Here is a 22,067-nt window from a genome sequence, read left to right on the forward strand (position 1 = left end):
TTCACTAATTACCTCCGGTTCAAGAAGGACCAACGGGCAAATTAAATGTGGAAAATTGCTTTTATCTGAATGTAACTAATTATGTACATAACAGTAAATGATAACAAAGATAATGTTGCATAGATAAGTAGGAATTTGGGACACCTAGGTCGCAAAAAATGTCCCCCTTCGATACCTACCACTGTCATAACCACAAGTTGCTCTGGACCTATTAATTAAATGAAATATACATACACCAGGAATACTGGTAAATATATAATTTGTGGACTGTATATTAAAAATAATAAATGGTTATATATATATATATATATATATATATATATATATATATATATATATATATATATATATATATATATTTTTTTTTTTTTTTTTTTTTTTTTAAATAAAAATATAGGGAAGTACCATATATATATATATATATATATATATATATATATATATATATATATATATATATATATATATATATATATATATATATATATATATATACACACAATTACATAACAGAAGGAAAATATATCTTAATATCACTCACCAATTTGACTGGAGATTAATGTGTATCATACTCAGAAAACCTCACTCTAACTAAATCTATGAAAATAATGCTGGCCAGAATTACACACAAATCTAGAGAGCTTATCTGAGGTTCCTGGAGCTGTCTTGTCCAGTCGTCTGATATCTCAAGTTATGCAGGAATGCACATCCACCAATTTCGTCTCCTATTCGAGAGGTGTCAACACAATTTTAACCTCTAGAGCACGAAAAATTCTTCCCATTACACCAACGTTTGTACAAAATTCAAAACCAAGATGGCGACTGACTCCCCCAGCCGCAGGTTTCCCATTTTCGATATCATACTTCTTTTAAAAATACAATATAGGGCATCTATTTACCAATAAATTACCGTATTTCCGGAAAATATATACAGTATTTTCCACACCCCCAATGAAAAGCAGGGGTGTCACTAGCACGATAAGAGACAACACAGTGTCAGGGGCCGAAGACTGTTCAACTGCCTCCCGGCATACATAAGGGGGATTACCAATAGACCCCTGGCTATCTTCAAGAAGACTTCAGACAAGCACCTAAAGTCAGTACCTGATCAGCTGGGCTGTGGTTTGTATGTCAGTTTATGTGATCAGGCCCTGATCCACCATGAGGCCTAGTCACAGACTGGGTCATGGGGGCGTTGACCCCTGAAACCCTCCCTAGGTATACAGACCTCAGTGTTTGATCTGAGTGTGCTAGCAACCAATCTATGGAACACCTGACATTTAATGTGATAAAGGGGAATAAAAATTTTCAATGGGCAGATCTGCACCAACACTGAATTTCACTCTGTCATTGTTAATTTGGAGGCAGCATTTTTTTTTTATGTTTGAAGCTTTGCAGCTGAGAGTTTTGCAAATTAACAAATCTATTCCAGGATGGTGGGAATGGGTTCAAGAACTCTGGTAATTGGGCCCCTGAGCACACTATTGCACACTATTTGTTCCAAGAATTTATCCCTAGTTACCATACACAAGGACCCCAATGGAAAAAAAAAAACTCCAGTGGCAATAAGTCACTTTGATTTTTTGGCGATTATCTTAGGTAATTAACACATGATAATATGCATGATAATTGTACTTATATGTGCCTGTACATAAATAAGTTTACAAAGCATTGAAAATTTGTGGCCAATGTGGATGAGGCCTTGAGTTATAAGTGAAATATAAATAAAAATTAGAGGAGAAAAAAAGAAAAACGGGGAAAAAATTCCAGCAACCACTTAAAGGTCCCCATTGTAGGATCATTAATAATAGTAATAGGTGAACGAGGTCAATAATTGAGAAAGAAAAAGAGAGAGAGAGAGTAGTTGTAGTGAGGGAGTGGAGATGGCGCGGTGCTGCAGCATGTAAACACGGTGAGGGTGGCGGCCACCTCCTGCTGCTGCTGCTACTGCTACTGCTCCTGGTTCTCTCTAGCCTCTCATACCTCGCAAATCTACATTTCGCACGTAACTACACTCCCGTCAAACACCAGTGCAATCATTGGTGCAATATAGCGTGGGCTAAGTGACCAGGTGACATTGTTAGAGGTGAGTACATCTTTACCAGCCACGATCATCACCAAGTTTCATTTAACTTATTTCAAGTGGAGTGAAAATGTTTTTCGGTTTAATAAGTCCAGGATGACCCCAAACACCGCTCCATATTTTAAGCACTACATCACCCTTTTGGGTTTAGCGCTTAAATTGGGAGCAACGTGGCTTATTTCAGCCATTGCCCCCATACGTTCTCAAGAATGTCTCGGCTGACTAACTCTAAGATATCTATTTTTTTTTTATGAGGTAACACATCCAGTAGCTGCTAGAAGAATTTGTCTGTATATTATAGGTCTCGGTTCACCCAGAATTGAACCTGGGTCCTTTCAGTTGTGAGCCAAACACTTTTCTGTATGTAGTTCTACTGTCTTCAAATTATGTCGAGGAATTTGTATTAATAAAGCCTCTGGTGGGTGAAACGTCTATAATAAAGATACCCAGATGTTGCACATGTGTCTTAATTCCATTACTGAGCTACCAGGTGCACTCTGAGTACCAATTTTAAAAATAAATAAAACATTCTTAAATGAGTACAGTTTTTATACAAGGCCATCATTTGCTTGTTATAGTCATGGGAGACGAGGAGAGAGCACCAAACCCATATTGATTATACAGCACCTGGAAAAAATACGTTTATTTAGGCACAGGTACACATGAGTACAATTATCATAGTGTAAATTACCTAGGATAACCCCAAGAAAGTCGAAGTGAGTTATTTCTATTGGGGTAATAAAGTTAGATTCAAGGAAGGAAGAAATTTGTTCCAATTTCTTGGATCAAGAGCCTCACCAGCATGAAGGAACCTTCTTTGAAGGGATCATTGAGTTCGGTTCTTTATTTTGGCAAGTCGTAGAGTATACAGAGGTAATGGAAAAAAATGGTATAAAATACCGACACAATGGAAATATAAACACATATGCAGTATAATGTGATCCTTTATTGACAACGTTTCACCCACACAGTGGGCTTTTTCAAGTCACACACGGATCTACCTGGGGTGGAAGGTACGGGAGTATTTATAGTCATGTTCAGAATGTAAAGTAAAAGAACACAAGTGCAACTAATGTGACATTTATTGTGGCAACGTTTTGCTCTCCAGGAGCTTTATCAAGCCATTACAAACAATACATGGACACAGAGGGTATATAAAGGCTCAGAGTGAGGTGCAATACTAGTGAGGCACCATATACCCTCTGTGTCCATGTATTGTTTGTAATGGCTTGATAAAGCTCCTGGAGAGCGAAACGTTGCCACAATAAATGTCACATTAGTTGCACTTGTGTTCTTTTACCTTACATTCTGAACATGACTATAAATACTCCCGTACCTTCCACCCCAGGTAGATCCGTGTGTGACTTGAAAAAGCCCACTGTGTGGGTGAAACGTTGTCAATAAAGGATCACATTATACTGCATATGTGTTTATATTTCCATACAGAGGTAATTATGGGTTATCCTAGTAATTTACACATTATTGTGTAAGACCATTATAAACATCCAAAGATTGTGTAATTTTATTAGAACTCCAATGGAAATATGTCACTGACTTTTTTGGGTTATCCTAGGTAATCTACACTATGTAAAATAAGTGTACTTATGTCTACCTGTGCCTAAACAAACTTACTTACATATTTGAATGAACTTACAAATTTCATTTAGTCATTATAGTCATATTAAAATGGTATATTATGATTGCCAATGATTTAAAAAAATCCAAAAGCATTGAAACCCATCTGGATTTGTATTTCTGTCTAATGTAGACACGTGTTTAACAGTTGATTATAGCATAATAGAACCAGTAGACAAATAGTACATACAATTACTTGATCATCATTTTACTTAATTCGTACACAAATAAACCACACATAGGAGAGAGGAGCTTATGACAGTAAGTTTCTCTTATACGTTGGATTGCGTGTGGTCAGCAGTAACAGCCTGGTTGATCAGGCCCTGATCCACCATGAGGCCTGGTCACAGACCGGGCCGCGGGGGCGTTGACCCCGGAACTCTCTCCAGGTATACTCCAGGTATGTGCCGGTTATTTGTGTATTGTTCCAGTCACAGTATTGTGCCTTTTTGTTATTTACTTAATTCATGTTCCATATAATCAAATTAGATGCAGAATGTTTCAAACCCTCTTATTTCTTCTGTTGTTGCAAACCATTTTGCATCATTAAGAGTGGATAGTGTACTCCAATTGAGACCCTGCCTTTGAACCTTTCACACTGTCATAATTATTCCATGTAATCTTTGTATCCTGGTTCCAAGATTGCAGTCTGTCCTGGTGTTACTTTATTTATGGGATGCTTGCTATGTGTACCTATTGTGACCTGCTCATTGCCCACTGTTTGTATACTTCCTTAGCCCTAATGCTATCACCGCCAGCATAAAGGAGTTATGTACCATCAATATTCAGGGCCATTCACACATGTGACTAAATACACAGATAGGAGAATATATATTTGGCTGTTCAGTAGTTTGACTACCATTATACATAGTTTTGGAATTAGTTTATATTTTACAATACATACGTATACCATGGAATAAGTAATTCTTGTGTAAATTGTTATTTTGGGAGATATTAGCAGAAAAAATCCCTTCAAGGGAGGTTCCTTGATGCTGGTGAGGGGCTCTTGATCTAGGGAATTGGATCTGTGCTCCGGTTCCCTGAATTGAGCCTGAATACCTTCCATCCTCCCCTCCACGTACGCTGTATAATCCTACGGGTTTAGCGCTCCCCCATGATTATAATAATAATTAGCAAAAACAGGAAACTTATTTTGTTTGCACAGCATGTCTAAGCTAATCAATTAGTATTGTATTGGGGCATGTCATGCACTTGGTCAACTGTTGAGGCACTTATCTAATGATGGAAGAGTAAGGTTCAGTTACATCGTGTGGGTTTCATTAGGTTAGGTTAGGTTTTTTAACCATTTGCACAATTAAGTAATTTCTCAACAATAAAACCAATGTAATATTGTACAATTCCAAGTTTCACACAATAATTAGTGTCCAAAATCTGCCGAGCAGCAGCTGTCTACTGTTACCCTGTATTTTAATATAATTTCTAATAACATAAACCAGTCTTGCCAAAGGAAATATGTGAATGAGTTTTCAACAACACTGGATGATTACATATCTCTTGTGGTCCCTTTGTTTTGCTCATTCCTTTTTCATATTGTTTGTCAGATTGAACAAAACTGCCATGTAATGTTGGAAGCCAGATACTCAGTTGCTGTATAATTAATGAGCCACTGGGTATGTTAAAATATCTATATATTTTATTTGACTAAAGTTGTATGTATGTAAAGTACTGTATATCTCTTAATATTAAATCAGAACCATTGTCACTTTTCTTTGTTTCATGAACCTGTAAGATGTCAGGTAATGCTTACAAACTTCTACTGTACTTACGTTCAGTATTCATTTATATCTACTCTCCTGTGTGTGTCTTAATACTGCAGTTCTTATTCCTGTAATAACCCTTTTCAGTTTTCAAGTCTTAGTCTTAGATCAGGCCGCAGTGTGATGATCCTTAAAATTGTTTACCGATAACATATAATCTATTCTATCTTAGCCTTAATATAGTACTTCATGTGTATTATAGTATATATTGTATTTTTCAGATGTTATAGTTCTGTCTGAGATACATGCAGAAATGGGAGATGAACCACCGCCTTTGCCACCAAAATTAAGGCCTGTGACTGGCCGATACACAGAACAGGATATTGCCAAGGCTTTGGAAGAAGAAAACAAAGAGTATGAGCGAATCAGAAGAGAAAAGCTTGGACGATCACAGTCCCAAAGATCTGCTTCAATAAAAGAAAATGGACCACCAGATAGTAAGGGCACATATGAAGTCACATTTCTCTGTTGTCTGAAAGTCTTTTTGAAAATCCAAGATGTGTGAAATCTGGGGTATAATGATTTTTTGTTTTTTTGCCTGTTAATATGATTTAACAATATTTTTCACATTTATGTTAGCTTCTCAGTTTATTGCCAGTGAAGAGTTTTAAATAATTTTTTTTTGACTTGCAGCACTTTATATTGTACATACCACCTGGTATACACTATTATACAGAACACTTAATACAGATATCAAAGCAGTCTTAAAACTCTTCTTGGATAGCTGCAACAGAGCATGCACGCATGTGCGTGCAGTACAAGAAACTAATCTCTGATATCACACTTTCTTTTCACCCTAAGTAGAAACTGTCAAATAAAATGCCCAAATGTAAGACAAACACTACCAGAATATTCTAAAGTTCCTTATCTGGACTTGGCTTCAAAAATATTTTTAAAAATACCTGAATTTGATGTAAATTTATTTAGATCAAATGAAAGTGTTCAGTCCACTATGTACACACATGCTATATCTAATGTGAAGGCCTCGGTCAGATGACCAAAAGCTCCAATGGCGGGTCATCATCTGACTAAAACCTGCATCAGGAAACACTTGTCCTGTTTCCTGATGAACCTTACCTACCTTATGTAGATTCCAGTCGACATTCATACTCATTCACGTACTCTTGCACTATACCCCTCTCTCATCTACCCTTACCTCACCTATGATATTTATGCATGGGGCTCAACCACAGCAAATCACCTTAAACCTTTAATAACCCAACAAAAAGCTGTAGTGCGATTGATTACAAACTCCTGTAATAGACAGCATACTTCTCTGCTTTTCAAGAGTCTTAACTTGCTTAATATACAAAACATCCACACTTATTATTGTGCCGACTACATACACAAAACACTACACTCAAATATAAACCCTCCTCTCAAACTCCTACTTGATAACTACAACACAACTATAATACAAGACACAAATAACTCTTCGATATCCCTCGTGTCCATCTCTCCCTGTACAAAAATGCTATGCATGTAAAGGGCCCGAAGATCTGGAATTCATTACCAGAACTCACTAAAGGACTCCTGCCTGCAAATCAATTTAAGGCCCTACTTAGAAATCTCATCATCACCCAAAATTATCCAGACAAACTGTACTTAATGCCTACCAGTTACTCAAAAGCTACACAAAAAAGTACTAATTATGTCTCAATTTCAATACTGATTATTGTCCTGAAGATTGCTCAACCATGTACTCATTACTTCAAAATTACGATGTTCAAATTTCAGTATTTTGCATACTAAATTGTAATACTTTATGTTGTAAATTGTTTAAATTGTTTTATTGTAATACTGTAATTTTTATAAAATAATTCAAACCTGCAATTATTCTCTACTAAACTTCTCTATTAGACTTATTAAAGCCATACATCATTACCTATTAATACTCAGTTTTCTTGTACTCGCTGTAACTTATCTAATGACCATTTAATATGTTATAGCCTTGTTAATCTTGAGTTAATTTTAAGTTTGCCAGAAATGCTCTGCATACAAGGGGCTTTTGGCATGTACACTCAACTATTATACAGTGGAACCTCAAATTTCGAACTTAATCCGTTCCAGGAGCTAGTTGTAAAGTCGAAAAGTTTGAAATGCGAAGCAATATTTCCCATGAGAAATAATGGAAATACAATTAATCCATTCCAGAAACCCAAAAATATTCACAAAAAAATACATTTTATAGATAATATTATATTATAGTTTTACATACGCACAACAAATACAGTGGACCCCCGCATAACGATCACCTCCGAATGCGACCAATTATGTAAGTGTATTTATGTAAGTGCGTTTGCACGTGTATGTTTGGGGGTCTGAAATGGACTAATTTACTTCACAATATTCCTTATGGGAACAAATTCGGTCAGTACTGGCACCTGAACATACTTCTGGAGTGAAAAAATATCGTTAACCGGGGGTCCACTGTAGTGTACAATTATTAATAAATTTAAATAAACATATAAAATAACATTTTTACTTACCTTTATTGAAGATTGGTGATGGCATCTGGAAAATAGGGAGGAGGAGGAAGAGGAGAGGGAGTTTGGGTTAGTATTTGGAAGGATTATTTCCCTTCTCTGTCTTTTAATGCCACTAGGACCAGCTTGAGTCACTGGACCCCTGTTTCACAAAATAACTGTCCACAGTCCTCTGTTTCTGGCGCCTCTTTAAGATTTCCCTAAAATAGGACATGGTTCTGTCACCGAACTTGTTGCAAAGATGGCTTGTTTCAGCTTGCTCAGGGTGGTACTTCTCCACAAACATTTGGACGTCATTCCACTTGGTGCAAGTATCCTTAATCTTTGAATCGGCATGCAACTTCCTTGCCTTTTCACAAATAATCGTCTCTGAAACACTATCACCTGCCATCTCTCTATCCTTGATCCACACCAGCAACAACTTCTCAACCTGATCGATTGTCTGTGGTCTTTTTTTGGTCAGCATATCAACACCTTTCGCAAAATCAGCTTCCTTGATTTGTTCTTTCTTTGCCAGGATAGAAGCGATGGTCGACTTGTTTTTCCCATACATCCTGGCAAGCTCAACAAGTCGCACACCACTCTCATACTTCTGTATTATTTCCTTCTTCACATCTATGGTGTTTCTCATTTTCTTTACCACAGGGGTACCACTAGCAAGTTTCTTTGGGCCCATGGTAGCTTATTTCACAGTCCCACAAGCACTAAACATAGTGAATTAATCGTAAAATGTTTGAATGAGATCGCAGGTTAGTGTTCACTCAAGCATCAAGAGAGCCAGACTGGCTCATGGTGCCTGCGCCGGGACACGGACAGAGCAGGCTGGCGGACAGGTCTGGTACCCAGCAGTTTGAAAGAAGGGCCGAGTTCGATAATAGGGACAAAGTTGGTTCAAAAAAGCGGTCGATTTTCGAAGAGTTCACTAAGCGATACGTTCGAAATTTGAGGTTCCACTGTATTCCTTTATACAACCATGTATCATCAAAATAAATTTATTATTATTATTATTATTAATGTTACCACCATATACTCTGTATACAATGACTGTAATTGTTAATGCAGTTTTCAGCTCTTTGTTTCTTCATATTAACATTACAGATTTTTGTTACTTAAAATCGGCATTATATTTAATCTTCTCTCAGATAATTATATTAAACTTAACATTCAAGCAATTTAACTTTAACTACAATGCCGAGTAGTTTAAATTCTAGTTTGTCTGCCTGAAATGCCCTGCATAATCACAAGCTTCTAAAAAATGTATGAAATAAGTGTCACCAAATTTGGTAACAGTTACATACACTTAAAGAAAAATTTCATGTTAAGCAATTTCCTCTGGGAAAGGCTCTCTGCTTTGACATCGTACCAGTAGTAAATGATCTTACACTTGGCTATGTCTGTTTTATTGCTTCCCTGGTTTCATTTCTCTAAAAGTCAGTCAATGTCGACATTATTGTTTACATTGATTCCAGCTGTTGTCATTTTAGTTAAGGAAATGTGCTTTTATTTACATACTAGCAGGGGAAAGATTTGCTGTACTGTTATGACACTGGGCAGATGAAGCAGGTGCTGTTCATAAGTTAAATTAATTTAGAAAAATATTAATTAGGTAAAGAAAGTAAGTCGTTATTGTGGAACAATTCACAAACAACCTGCACTTGGGAGAGAAACCTTGTAACAATGTTTTGGTCCATCCTGGACCAAAATATTTTGATTTGACAGTGGCCCATCCTGGACCATTGTCAAGTCATTATGTTTCAGGCCAGGATGGACCAGCAAGTCATCATAATGCTCTGCTCCTAATTTTTTTTTTTCTAAATTGGGTAAGAAAAATATTACCTAGTGGACATGATTTGCCCTCGTAGATTGTGAAAATCTGCTACCCTGATTTTGCTTGGTATATTTTTTTTTAGATTTGTAGTATGTGTTATCAGGTTTTTTTTTTTTTTTTGTGCACTTTGAAATTTGGGATGCCCTCTTTCAATTGCATTTACGTACATGAAATTTCAGTCTTTAACATTGATTTTTAAGAGGGTTTTTTTTTCCTTTGCCTCCCATTGTCTCTCCAACTATTCTTGGAATAACCCTTCCTCTTCTACCTTCCACCCCAGATTTATACACCCTCTTTCATTTTATTCCTCTCCGTACTTTCTACATCCAGACCATTTCGCAAACCCCTCATCAGACCTCTGAATTATACGTACTGTAACCCCACGTCACCTTTTAATTTCTACACTCCAAATTCTCTGCATGGTATTCACACTTATTTTATTTATTTATTTTTTTTAACATGCTGTCCATCTCCCAGTAATACCACAATGCACCCATCTGTAGTTCAAATGGTTACAGTATTATGAAGATGACATATGTTAGTATTGATGTTGATCCAGCTGGTTGAATTGCTGCATCATTCACAGTGATTTGTGTTGTTATTTTTGTCCTTGTTTAAATTCTTAACTCATTTTCAGAATCTTCTATTAACTGTTGCATTTTCAATTACTGCATATACCGATTGTAAATTTCTTTTAGTTTTAAATTGCATAGCTTGCTCTCACTTGCTGGTGATTAGTAGCTTCCTCATCTTAGCTGCATTTACCTTCCTTGCCTTCCTCGTTCACTTTTCCTATCTGTGTCTTAAATAACCTTGGAGTTCTGTGCTGCTTCACATTAATAGCTCCACATCTCTGCACTCTTCCCATTAACTAATAATTTAAATGCAAATCTTTGCACCTTTGTATAAGAGATACTTGTTTACAAGATGTGCAGTGTACAATTTACTGTATGTATATATTTTGGAAAGAAAATCATACTTACATTATTCCTGAGTGATTGGTAATAGAATGCTATAAAATATTTGCCACATTACCACTGAACATTAACTTGTTACCCCAGATGATACAGCATTGTCTGTTACTTGTGGCTAAGAATACAGTGTGTACAGCAAGTGAAAGGTTAACTTTATTCTAAACTTCAGGAATACATACTCTCAGTTTAACGCAGTGTGAACGTTCAAACCCTGATTATCATTTGCAAAACAAGACAGTAAATAATAAAGAAATTAATTATGTAATGGCTAGAAAATATGAACAAAATTTTAATGTAACTTTTTGATGAATTTTTTTATACCACCTCTTCCATGTAGGAATACTAGATTTAATGATGCAAGCGATATTCAATACTGACATATATATGAGTAAGACGCATGTACAACAGTGGGGTATATTTAGTGTTGAAATGTTTCACCTACATGGTACGCTTCTTCTTTCAACAGTAGAGATACCATGCTGTTGCAAATGCATCCAATATCAGAATTGTTTAAAGCTGTATGGCATGACTAGATTAATGGCATTCATAAAGGGTGTCATGGTTCTTTCAAATTAATCAGGTCTGGCCAATGGCTAGGCTCTGAAAGTAGAAAAACTCAAAACTCAGCAAAGGTATATAAATCTTCAAGTTGTAACCACCCAAATTCTAATAATAAATTTTATTTGCATTTATTATGGACACACAAGAATTATAGTTGTTGATGGGGACACATAAATTGCACAGCAACTAGATAACACAAGAATTCCACTGGGAAAAAGTTGCATAGTTTGACTTGTTGAGTTATCCTAAATTAAATTCTAAATTACTTTATAAAACCATAAATTATGTGTGAGAGCTAAATGAAAACCTAGTAAAGCAAAATCATTTGCTGTCTGTTCTTGTCTAGCTACTGGCAATTTATGTTTTGCTTTACATTTTTATTTTAAATTCTATTAAATGATGTTTGCATGCATTAGTTGCTTTAAAACATGTAGAATTAAAAATCTACCCTTTAACCTTAATATATCAGATTGCTCTTGTTGCACACTTCATACCTCACCTCTTATACCTGTTTATTTTCCTAACATTTATTATTTACAATTTTATTAAACCTTTCTCCGAGCAACACTCGTCTAAATGTTCCCATTGTCTTTTATTAGAGATACTTCAAACATCTCTTTTCTACCTTTCATGACTGCATTCAAATTTTACAAAATTGTCATCACTTATTATACTTAACATATACAGTATGTTTGAAACTTTTACTGATAATTTGATCCTTAGTATTTTAAAAATGTAAGAGGCAATATGGAATATTGAGAAAATAAACATTTATTGAATCTGTAACTTGTTAAAGGTTTAAAAATTACTTCTTAATTCAAAGTATGTTGTTGTGTACAGTGTATGAACTATCTTTTTATATTTCAGATTGGCCAAGGTCTCAGACTCCTACAGAAAAAAAGAATACAAGGGCAGGGGAAACAGTGCCTAGACCTCGTCCTACTACAGTTACACCCCAACCCACGCCTAAACCTCGCACAGTTAGCCTCATACACACACAGTCTGTCAACCTTCTCGATCAAACTCAAAAAACTTCCAAGTCTAGATCAGTTTCGTACTGTGTTTCTAATGCCCCCTCCGAGTCTGATTTAGCCAGTACTGATCAGTTAGTGTCATCGAGTGCATCAAGTCAAATTTGTAAAGATGGAAGTAGTCAACAAGACCTTATGTCATTTCATAGCCCAGAGAAACCAAAGAATGATATCCTTGAGCTCCTCCATAACATTAATGCTAATCAGAGTGCTGTGGTTCCTGTTTCAACTTCTCAGGGTACTTACAGAATGTCAAATACATTTACTCAAACATTTAATTCCCAACAAACACAACTAAGACCAACATCAAGTTTGCCTACTTATCAAGGGGCCATTGGCCCAGGGTTCAGAGGTACACAGTGGTCAACAGTCATTCCAAATGGGACATCATATTCATGTTATAGTTCAGCATCCACTTCAGCTCCATACAGATCATCACTGCCTCAGCCACACTCCTTATCCAGCAGTATCAATTTTACTAATTTTCCCAGTCTTGGACAGCTAGTACCATCATCCCAAGCACTAACTAGCTCTCATGTTGCTCCACCACTGCCCCAGAGATGTCCAGTACTGGAGATCAACCGGATGAATACTCTGGTTAATCAGTTGTCTTTGACTCGGAGTGCATCAAGTAGTCCTGCCATTTCTCCTACAGCTTCAGGAACACCTGCATTAGAAGCACCCATCAGTTCTGGTCTTGTTGGAACTAAAACCAACACACCCAAAGGTGATGATCTCATTGATTTAGGGATAGGTTCAATGTTAAAAGACACATCTGATAGTGTGGCAACAAGGACCAGTGTTTTAGATGTGTTTGATCCCATTTTACTGAAAGCCAAAGAAGAGGAAGAGTTCAGGAAAAAATCTGTTACATCCACTAGTGCAGGTGATGTATCAATTAGTAAAGAAGCTCATGAATTACTTCAGTACAAGATGCCTAAGTCACTTGGTGATGATGAAATGAGTTACTATGAACAAGTGGACCCTTTTGAATATATGCATCCTGGTGCTAGCAGTACAAGATCAGATCCTGTGTATGATATATATGATGGCTTGGTGAGCCCTGGAGCAGTTGGCGGAGAAACCTTTGACATTCCACCTCCTCTACCTCCCCGGACAAATACAAAAGATGCAGAAGTGGAGTTACGCAAAACTGTGAAAAGTCCCAGGATGCAAAAGAAATACATGGAAGCGGTAAGGCACTGTTGTTTATAATATTTGCACCATAATTCAGATTTTCTAACATTTTCATTATGCTTAGTCAAATCTTGTAAAAGAATGATAGTCTGCACACTAGCATTGCAGATAATTTCTCTATTGTACCATACTAATGCATGTTACACTGTAGTTGCAGCATACTACCTCCTCCTCCCTGCTAGAGTCCATTTTTTAAGAAATTTTTTTTTACAATGTTTGTCCTGCACTTTTGTTAAAACTATGACCTTTTGTTCTTCCTTTTCATGGTACCGAGCATCTTAAGTACGTGTATTTTTTTTTTATTATTATTATTATTGCTGGATTTTTTGGCTTGCCTGTTTTAATTTTTTTTCCCAGCTGCATTTTGGTTTTAACACTGGCCCTGTCCCACAGGCCTAGCATGTTATTGACTATTTTGAGACATCATCCAGATTATCATGTACCACTGCCAGATTAAATGCTTAGTTATTATGAGACTGAAATGGAAAAATCTGGTATAGGGAAATAAAGTGAGAATGAGTTGAAAAGTTGTAGTTTAGTAATCAGGTCTTTGAACTTGAGCATCTTGTCATTTTCTGGGATTTCACTCTTGCCTGGTTGTTTTTTCATGTCCTGGGAGTTTGCAGGATTGGCTAGCATCTCAGGATCATCAGCATCCTCTATATTCCTACCTTTTTCTGCACTATTGGGAGGTGTGGTGTAAGTGTTACCCTTAGTGGTCAGGTGGATGCGAGCAGTGTGTCATGAATGGCTTTGGATGTGATTTTTTGTGGGTTTGGTGTAATTAACCCTTTCACTGTCCCTTGCATAGATCTACATTGAGGCCAGTGTCACCTATGTACATGCAAATTCTAACACCTTTTAATTTGGTGCAAGAGGCCGGGAAGGCCTTGGCATGAGAAACCAGGCCTTTGTAGTCTGGGTGCATATTGTACAAAAAATTCTGGCCATTGTAATTCATCATGGGGAATGCCATGTTAGTTCACCATGGCATGCTGACAGGATTCTCTTGGTTTCGGTGTCATAAGGCATTTATTATTCAACAGTGACAATTCTAACATCGAGGATGTAGAATCTGAAGATGATTTTTACAGTTTTGAGGTGCAAGTGACTGACAGTGATAAAGGAAATGCTGAGAAAGCGCTGAAACCGTGACCCCCCCCAACTGTCTTCCTTAAGCATTAGTGTGTCCACAACACAGCGCTGTAAGCAAAAGCTAATATTCTCCTGTGGTTTTGGCACAGATATTAGTAATGATGATGACAATGATGCTGAGTTTGATTTCCTTACAACTGATGATCAGACAAATGGTGATGACTCTTTGCCTGTGAAGCATCAGTTTATATGGCAATGCACAAGATCTGGTAGGGCACCTTGGGCTATCTCCAAGGGACATGGTAGATCACAGGACCTAACTCCAGTGAGTGATAGTGATAATGGTGGTTTCCATTGGCATGGATAGTGGACCACAAGCAATGCCAGGAAAACATGTGGCACTGGGTACTGGGATGAATATGATTGCAGCATCAGTGCTAACCCTGAAGGGTGGGGGGCAGGTCCCACACACCACTCCCCACTCCCCACCCACCCTTGGCTGTGTCCACCACACAAGCAGCACTAGCACAACCACCACAACAACCAGTCTTTCAAATCCAGCACCCACCGTCAGACAGCATCTAGGATTGTTAGGAAGATGCCGTTTTGTTGCCAATCCCCATTTATTTGACAACACGGTGAAATCTGCCGAATTATACCCTGAAAGTTGACTTCGATGACCTTGATTTCTTTGAACAGTATTTCGACGAACTGCTAGTGAAAAATTATAGTGACAGACCAAATGATACTAGCAGTGTACAGTGGCAAACGTGTTGGCTTCACCATACAGTGGTACCTCGATATTTGAACTTCATCCATTCCAGGAGGCCATTCGAATAGTGAGTTGTGTGAATATTGACTTGATTTTTTCCATAAGAAATAATGTAAATTTGATTAATCTATTCCAGACTCCAAAAATTTACCAATTATAAAACATTTTATTTAAACCTGTATAATAATATTTGCATGCATAAAATCATACATGAAAACCATAAAAATAATAAATACATAAAGTAAATAAAAATTGGAAAGATGTTATTGTTTGGAAAGGGTGTCACCTTCCATAAAAACATCAGGTAACTGGCTGTCTGGTGTTTTTTCTTTTTTCTGTCTGTGCAGTAGCACTTGATGGGGATTTTCTAACATTTTATTATTTCTTTACTAAAGAATCTGTCCAGTGTTGTCTACTTTTGATGACTTTTCAAAATTTTTCTGAAGTGGACAGTAACATTGTCATTGAACAGGTTTATGCTCCTACTTACAACAGTAATGTTAGGATTCCATTTTTCCACTAGGCTCTGTGTTTGAGCCCAATGATAACACAGTTCCTTAATTTCTGCAGTGAAAATGTTGCTCTTACTGTTTCCCCTTTCCTCTGAAGAATTTCCTTAACCACTTCTTGATGCTCCTTGTGCAGCTCTTGAACTTCTTCTATAGCGAGCTAATTCTTGTGATCCTCCACCAACTCCTTTACATCCTCATCATCCATTTCCAAACCCATGGACTGGCCCAGAGAAACAACATCCTTTACTACAGGCTCTGCTTTGAAACCTTCAGAAACTTTGACTGACACAGTCTGGCCACTATTTCTTCCAGGCAGAGTTCATTGTCCTGAAAGAAACTTTTCCCCAGACTTTGTCTATTATCCCTAAACACTGGAGGATATTAAAATGTTTTTTCCAAAATTTCCTAAGGGTAAGCTCTATTTCAGAGGTCACTTCAAAGCATCTTTTAAACAGTGCTTTTGTGTAAAGTTTCATAAATTTGGAAATTTCCTGCTTATCCATGGGTTGGGTAAGAGGAATGGTGTTAGGGGGCAAGAATTTCACTTTAATGAAGCTGTATTCATCCACCAAATTTTCCTCCAATCCTTGAGGGTGAACAGGAGTATTGGCCATTACCAGAAGTGCCCTTAATGGTAATTTTTTTTTTCTGCAGATACTGCTTCACACCTCGGGCAAACACTTCAATGTATCCACTCAGTGAAGAACTGCCTTGTTACCCAAGCTTTACTATAGCCCTCCACATTACAATGAGTTTACTCTTAAACAACCTTGGATTTTCAGAGTGGTCGACTAGCAGCAGTTTAATTTTGCAGTCCCCACTAATATTACCACACAAGAGTGTTAGCCTGTGGGCTTATGTCCTGGTAATGATTTTTCTTCTTGTGTGACATAGGTTCTCTTAGGCATTCGTTTCCAGTAGAGGCTAGTTTCAACACAATTAAAAACTTGTTGAGGAATAAATCCCTCAATATCTACACAGGTTTTAAATTCCTTAACAAATTTTGCAGCCTCATCTCTGTTAGCACTGGCAGCCTGCCCATGCCTTACTACACTACGAGTCCCACTTTTCTTTTTAAACCTATCAAACCAGCCCCTACTTCCCTTAAATTCATCACTTTCAGCAGTGTTTCCCGGGGTGTCTTGCCTAAGATCACTACATAATTGCTTAGCTTTTTCACAAATTATTGTTTCAGAAACACTGTAACCGGCCAATTGTTTTTCGTTAATCCACGTTAACAAGAGTTTTTCGGTTTCTTCAATTATCTGTGACCTTTTCACAGAAAAAAAAATTCACTCCTTTCACCACATCAGTCCCTTTTATTGCCTCTTTATTTTTCAATATGGACGATATGGTAGATTTCGCCATACCATAATGAGTGTCCAGGCCAGACACGTGTGTTCCACTTTCCCACTTTGCAATGAGTTGTTTTTTCACTTTAATTGTTCTCACTGCTTTACTTTTAGGCTTGTTTGGAACACTACTATTTTTTGGGGCCATGATTACTTATTTTCAATGAAAATATTTAAAACACACCACAGAATAACAATGAAATACCAAAAAGTTTCACGGAGCTTGTATGAACGATTCTTAATGAACAAAAGGTGACGAGAGACTGAGCGCATGATGCTTTGTTTTTGTCAGACTTTGTCCAGATGGATTGTTTTGTTTAGGTCGAATATCAGGACAACATCCGAATACCTAGTCAAATTTTTCTCAAAAAAGTTGGGCGAATACTGAGGTGTACGAATATATAGGGACATATGATCATAGGGGCATATGAATATTGAGGTTTCACTGTAGTTGTAATCTCACAAGTGAAAGACAACTGTGGCTTAGGAGTTTACCTTTTCCACAAAATGCTTATGCCACGCTTGTATAAGCAGAATATGTAATGCAGCATACTGGCCAACAGACAGCTTAATATGTACTCCAGGATTTAATGATATCATTTTGCTTATAATGTTTTTATATACGTGCACTTGAAAAATAAATTCAGTCTTTTATGCATTCCAGAACCGTTGTCATTGACAATTCTCTGATCCTGTTTGGAGGCAGACTATTGTTAAAGAATGAGAAAACACTTTGGTATCAAACAGTTCAGTTTGTGACTCTTTCAGAGTCACACAGTGTAGTGAGGAAAATAATGAAATCATATCTTGGTAAGGGACACACATTATTCATTGATAACTGGTATGTAAGCCCTTTACTCAGTGATTTCTTGTAAGTGAAAATGACAGACATGTGTGGTACATTGTGTGGAACACCAAAACATATGCCTATTTTAACACAGGCATGAGTGGTAGTGAAGTGCAGGTGTTTCATGGCATTGTCATCATGGCATTTTGGTTGTATGACAAACATACGACATCCATCCATCCATCCACAAGAATGAAACAAAAGAGTCAAAATTGTTAAACAAAACCACCACCCTAGGGCCAGACTCAAATGTAAATTCAAAAATGGTGCTAAACTGGTGGCCAGTAGAGTGGTTAATAAACCCTAGGTTTGATCCTCAAGGAAAGTTAAATAAACTCCACTTTAAGAAATTAAACATATTTTAACTATGTGCATCACTAAACCGCCTTACTCCATGCTCCATACACATCGCAAAACCCATAGTTTTCATACCACCGTGAATACACTTTACAGAAACCATAGTTTGCACATCTGTAAATTCTTAGCAGGTGATTGAAGTAGGGCCATAAGAAAATTACCATGATCAGTATCCAGAGTGGGCCAGTATTATCCAAGCCTGCTAGTAAACGCACTATTATTACTGCTTTCTACCTTCTCACATGCCCCACAAACAACAGGGCCAGGTATCTCTTAGAGTTTGTTAGTATAAAATAAACATGATACATTACTTACAGCCTGGACATCACCACAAAATACCACACACATGACTGCTTACCAAAAGTATGAGCTGATAATGACAGTTTAAGTATTTTTTTATTTTGAATAAATTAGTTGAAAAATGTTGGTATGCAGTTGATATGGAATGTGAGCAGGGTAATATTTTGTAAAGGGATTCAGGGAAACCAGTTAGCTAGACTCGAGTCCTGGAGGTCGGATGTACAATGCCTGCACCTTAAAGGAGGGTTTAGGATATTGTTGTTTGGAGTGACATTTGAACTGTCATATCTGGGCACCTCTGCAAAGAGTGATATGTGAATGATTGTGAGTGTTTTTCGTTTTTGGGTCACCCTGCCTCCTTTGATACATTTGATATACCTTTGATGAGATTCAAGTCTCTTGTTACTCTCGGAGCCCGACCATGGGCCAAGCTCATCTGGTGCTTGCCTGGTCAACCAGGCTGTTGCTGCTGGAGGCATGCTGCCCAACATATCCATCACATCCTGGTTGATCTAGCACCTGGTGAAGGTACTTGTCCAGTTTCCTCTTGAAGGCTTCTTCACTTGTTCCAGTTGTGTTTCTGATATCTTCTGGTAAGATGTTGAATAGTCTGGAGCCATGAATGTTGATACAGTGTTCCCTTATTGTCCCCACCACACCCCTACTTTTCACTGGGTTTATTTTGCACTTCCTCCCATATCTCTCACTCCAGTATATTATGGCAGTGCAGATTTGAGACCAGGCCCTCGATACTTTCCAGGTATATACAGTGGACCCCCGCCTTACAATCAGCTCCCAACTCGACCAATTATGTAAGTGTATTTTTGTAAGTGCTTTTGTAAGTGTATTTTTGGGGGTCTGAAATGGACTAATCTAATTCACAATATTCCTTATGGGAACAAATTTGGTCTATAACGGCACCCGAACAGACCTCTGGAATGAAATAATATCGTAAGGCGGGGGTCCACTGTATCATCATGTATCTCTCCTCCGCTCCATTGAGTACATGTTCAGGACTTTAAGGTGTTTCCAGTAATTTAAGTGCATTACTGACTCAGTGTGTGCCATAAACAATCTCTGTATTTGTTCCAGCTCTGATATTTCTCCTGCTTTCAACTAGCCTCAGTAGGGAAACAGCTGACATGTTAAAAAAAAAAAAAACTTATTCTTTTACTTGTGTATAAATGTAGGATGACAAAACCAATGTACGTATAAATTAAGGTTAATGAACATGTTTTGTTATACCGTATAAGAATTTCATAATACTGTACAGTATTTCAGTATAATATTTAAAAAGCATTTTGTCTCTTAAACAGATAAATACAAAAATAATAATGTAGTTATTTTAAATGAATTTGCATTTCACTGGAACTGGTTGTGGAAAATTTTGCAGGAATATAATTTTTGTTTTATCACAACCAACTGCCTCCCACCTTCATATCACGTGTTTGACAGCGCTGTTCTTGCATTAGCATTCTGGATATCATTCTATACTGTAATACACTTCGGTTATCATAACACTAGCAGTAGACTAACAAAACTGTAGTAGAGACTGAGTGATTAAAATATTTTGAAAACAATTATCACTATACGATTATTAGCTGCAATCTGATAAGATCACTTAATTGTGTATGTGTATTTAAGGTTTTTTTTTTTTTTTTTTTTATCACACTGGCCGATTCCCACCAAGGCAGGGTGGCCCGAAAAAGAAAAACTTTCACCATCATTCACTCCATCACTGTCTTGCCAGAAGGGTGCTTTACACTACAGTTTTTAAACTGCAACATTAACACCCCTCCTTCAGAGTGCAGGCACTGTACTTCCCATCTCCAGGACTCAAGTCCAGCCTGCCGGTTTCCCTGAACCCCTTCATAAATGTTACCCTGCTCACACTCCAACAGCACGTCAAGTATCAAAAACCATTTGTCTCCGTTCACTCCTATCAAACACGCTCATGCATGCCTGCTGGAAGTCCAAGCCCCTCGCACACAAAACCTCCTTTACCCCCTCCCTCCAACCTTTCCTAGGCCGACCCCTACCCCGCCTTCCTTCCACTACAGACTGATACACTCTTGAAGTCACTCCGTTTCGCTCCATTTTCTCTACATGTCCGAACCACCTCAACAACCCTTCCTCAGCCCTCTGGTCAACAGTTTTGGTAATCCCGCACCTCCTCCTAACTTCCAAACTACGAATTCTCTGCATTATATTCACACCACACATTGCCCTCAGACATGGCATCTCCACTGCCTCCAGCCTTCTCCTCGCTGCAACATTCATCACCCATGCTTCACACCCATATAAGAGCGTTGGTAAAACTATACTCTCATACATTCCCCTCTTTGCTTCCAAGGACAAAGTTCTTTGTCTCCACAGACTCCTAAGTGCACCACTCACCCTTTTCCCCTCATCAATTCTATGATTCACCTCATCCTTCATAGACCCATCCGCTGACACGTCCACTCCCAAATATCTGAATACACTCACCTCCTCCATACTCTCTCCCTCCAATCTGATATCCAATCTTTCATCACCTAATCTTTTTATCCTCATAACCTTATTCTTTCCTGTATTCACTTTTAATTTTCTTCTTTTGCACACCCTACCAAATTCATCCATCAATCTCTGCAACTTTTCTTCAGAATCTCCCAAGAGCACAGTGTCATCAGCAGAGAGCAACTGTGACAACTCCCACTTTATGTGTGATTCTTTATCTTTTAACTCCACGCCTCTTGCCAAGACCCTCGCATTTACTTCTCTTACAACCCCATCTATAAATATATTGAACAACCACGGTGACATCACACATCCTTGTCTAAGGCCTACTTTTACTGGGAAATAATTTCCCTCTTTCCTACATACTCTAACTTGAGCCTCACTATCCTCGTAAAAGCTCTTCACTGCTTTCAGTAACCTACCTCCTACACCATACACCTGCAACATCTGCCACATTGCCCCCCTATCCACCCTGTCATACGCCTTTTCTAAATCCATAAATGCCACAAAGACCTCTTTAGCCTTATCTAAATACTGTTCACTTATATGTTTCACTGTAAACACCTGGTCCACACACCCCCGACCTTTCCTAAAGCCTCCTTGTTCATCTGCTATCCTATTATCTGTCTTACTCTTAATTCTTTCAGTAATAACTCTACTATACACTTTACCAGGTATACTCAACAGACTTATCCCCCTATAATTTTTGCACTCTCTTTTGTCCCCTTTGCCTTTATACAAAGGAACTATGCATACTCTCTGC

General features: G+C 37.7%; 1 protein-coding gene across 1 annotated transcript in view; it reads left to right on the plus strand.

The window, feature by feature from the left end:
* Positions 1-1,921: 1,921 nt before the first annotated feature.
* Positions 1,922-22,067, plus strand: part of Pi3K68D (phosphatidylinositol-4-phosphate 3-kinase catalytic subunit Pi3K68D) — a 155,114-nt gene continuing 134,968 nt past the window's right edge. Inside the window, exons 1-3 of the mRNA XM_070094677.1 lie at positions 1,922-2,086; positions 5,718-5,933; positions 12,213-13,570. Coding sequence (XP_069950778.1) covers positions 5,750-5,933; positions 12,213-13,570 — 1,542 coding nt within the window. The 5' untranslated portion in view covers positions 1,922-2,086; positions 5,718-5,749. The remainder of the gene's footprint in view (positions 2,087-5,717; positions 5,934-12,212; positions 13,571-22,067) is intronic.

This window comes from Cherax quadricarinatus, chromosome 47 (assembly GCF_038502225.1).
Source record: "Cherax quadricarinatus isolate ZL_2023a chromosome 47, ASM3850222v1, whole genome shotgun sequence".
In the NCBI taxonomy this organism is placed as follows: Eukaryota; Metazoa; Arthropoda; class Malacostraca; order Decapoda; family Parastacidae; genus Cherax; species Cherax quadricarinatus.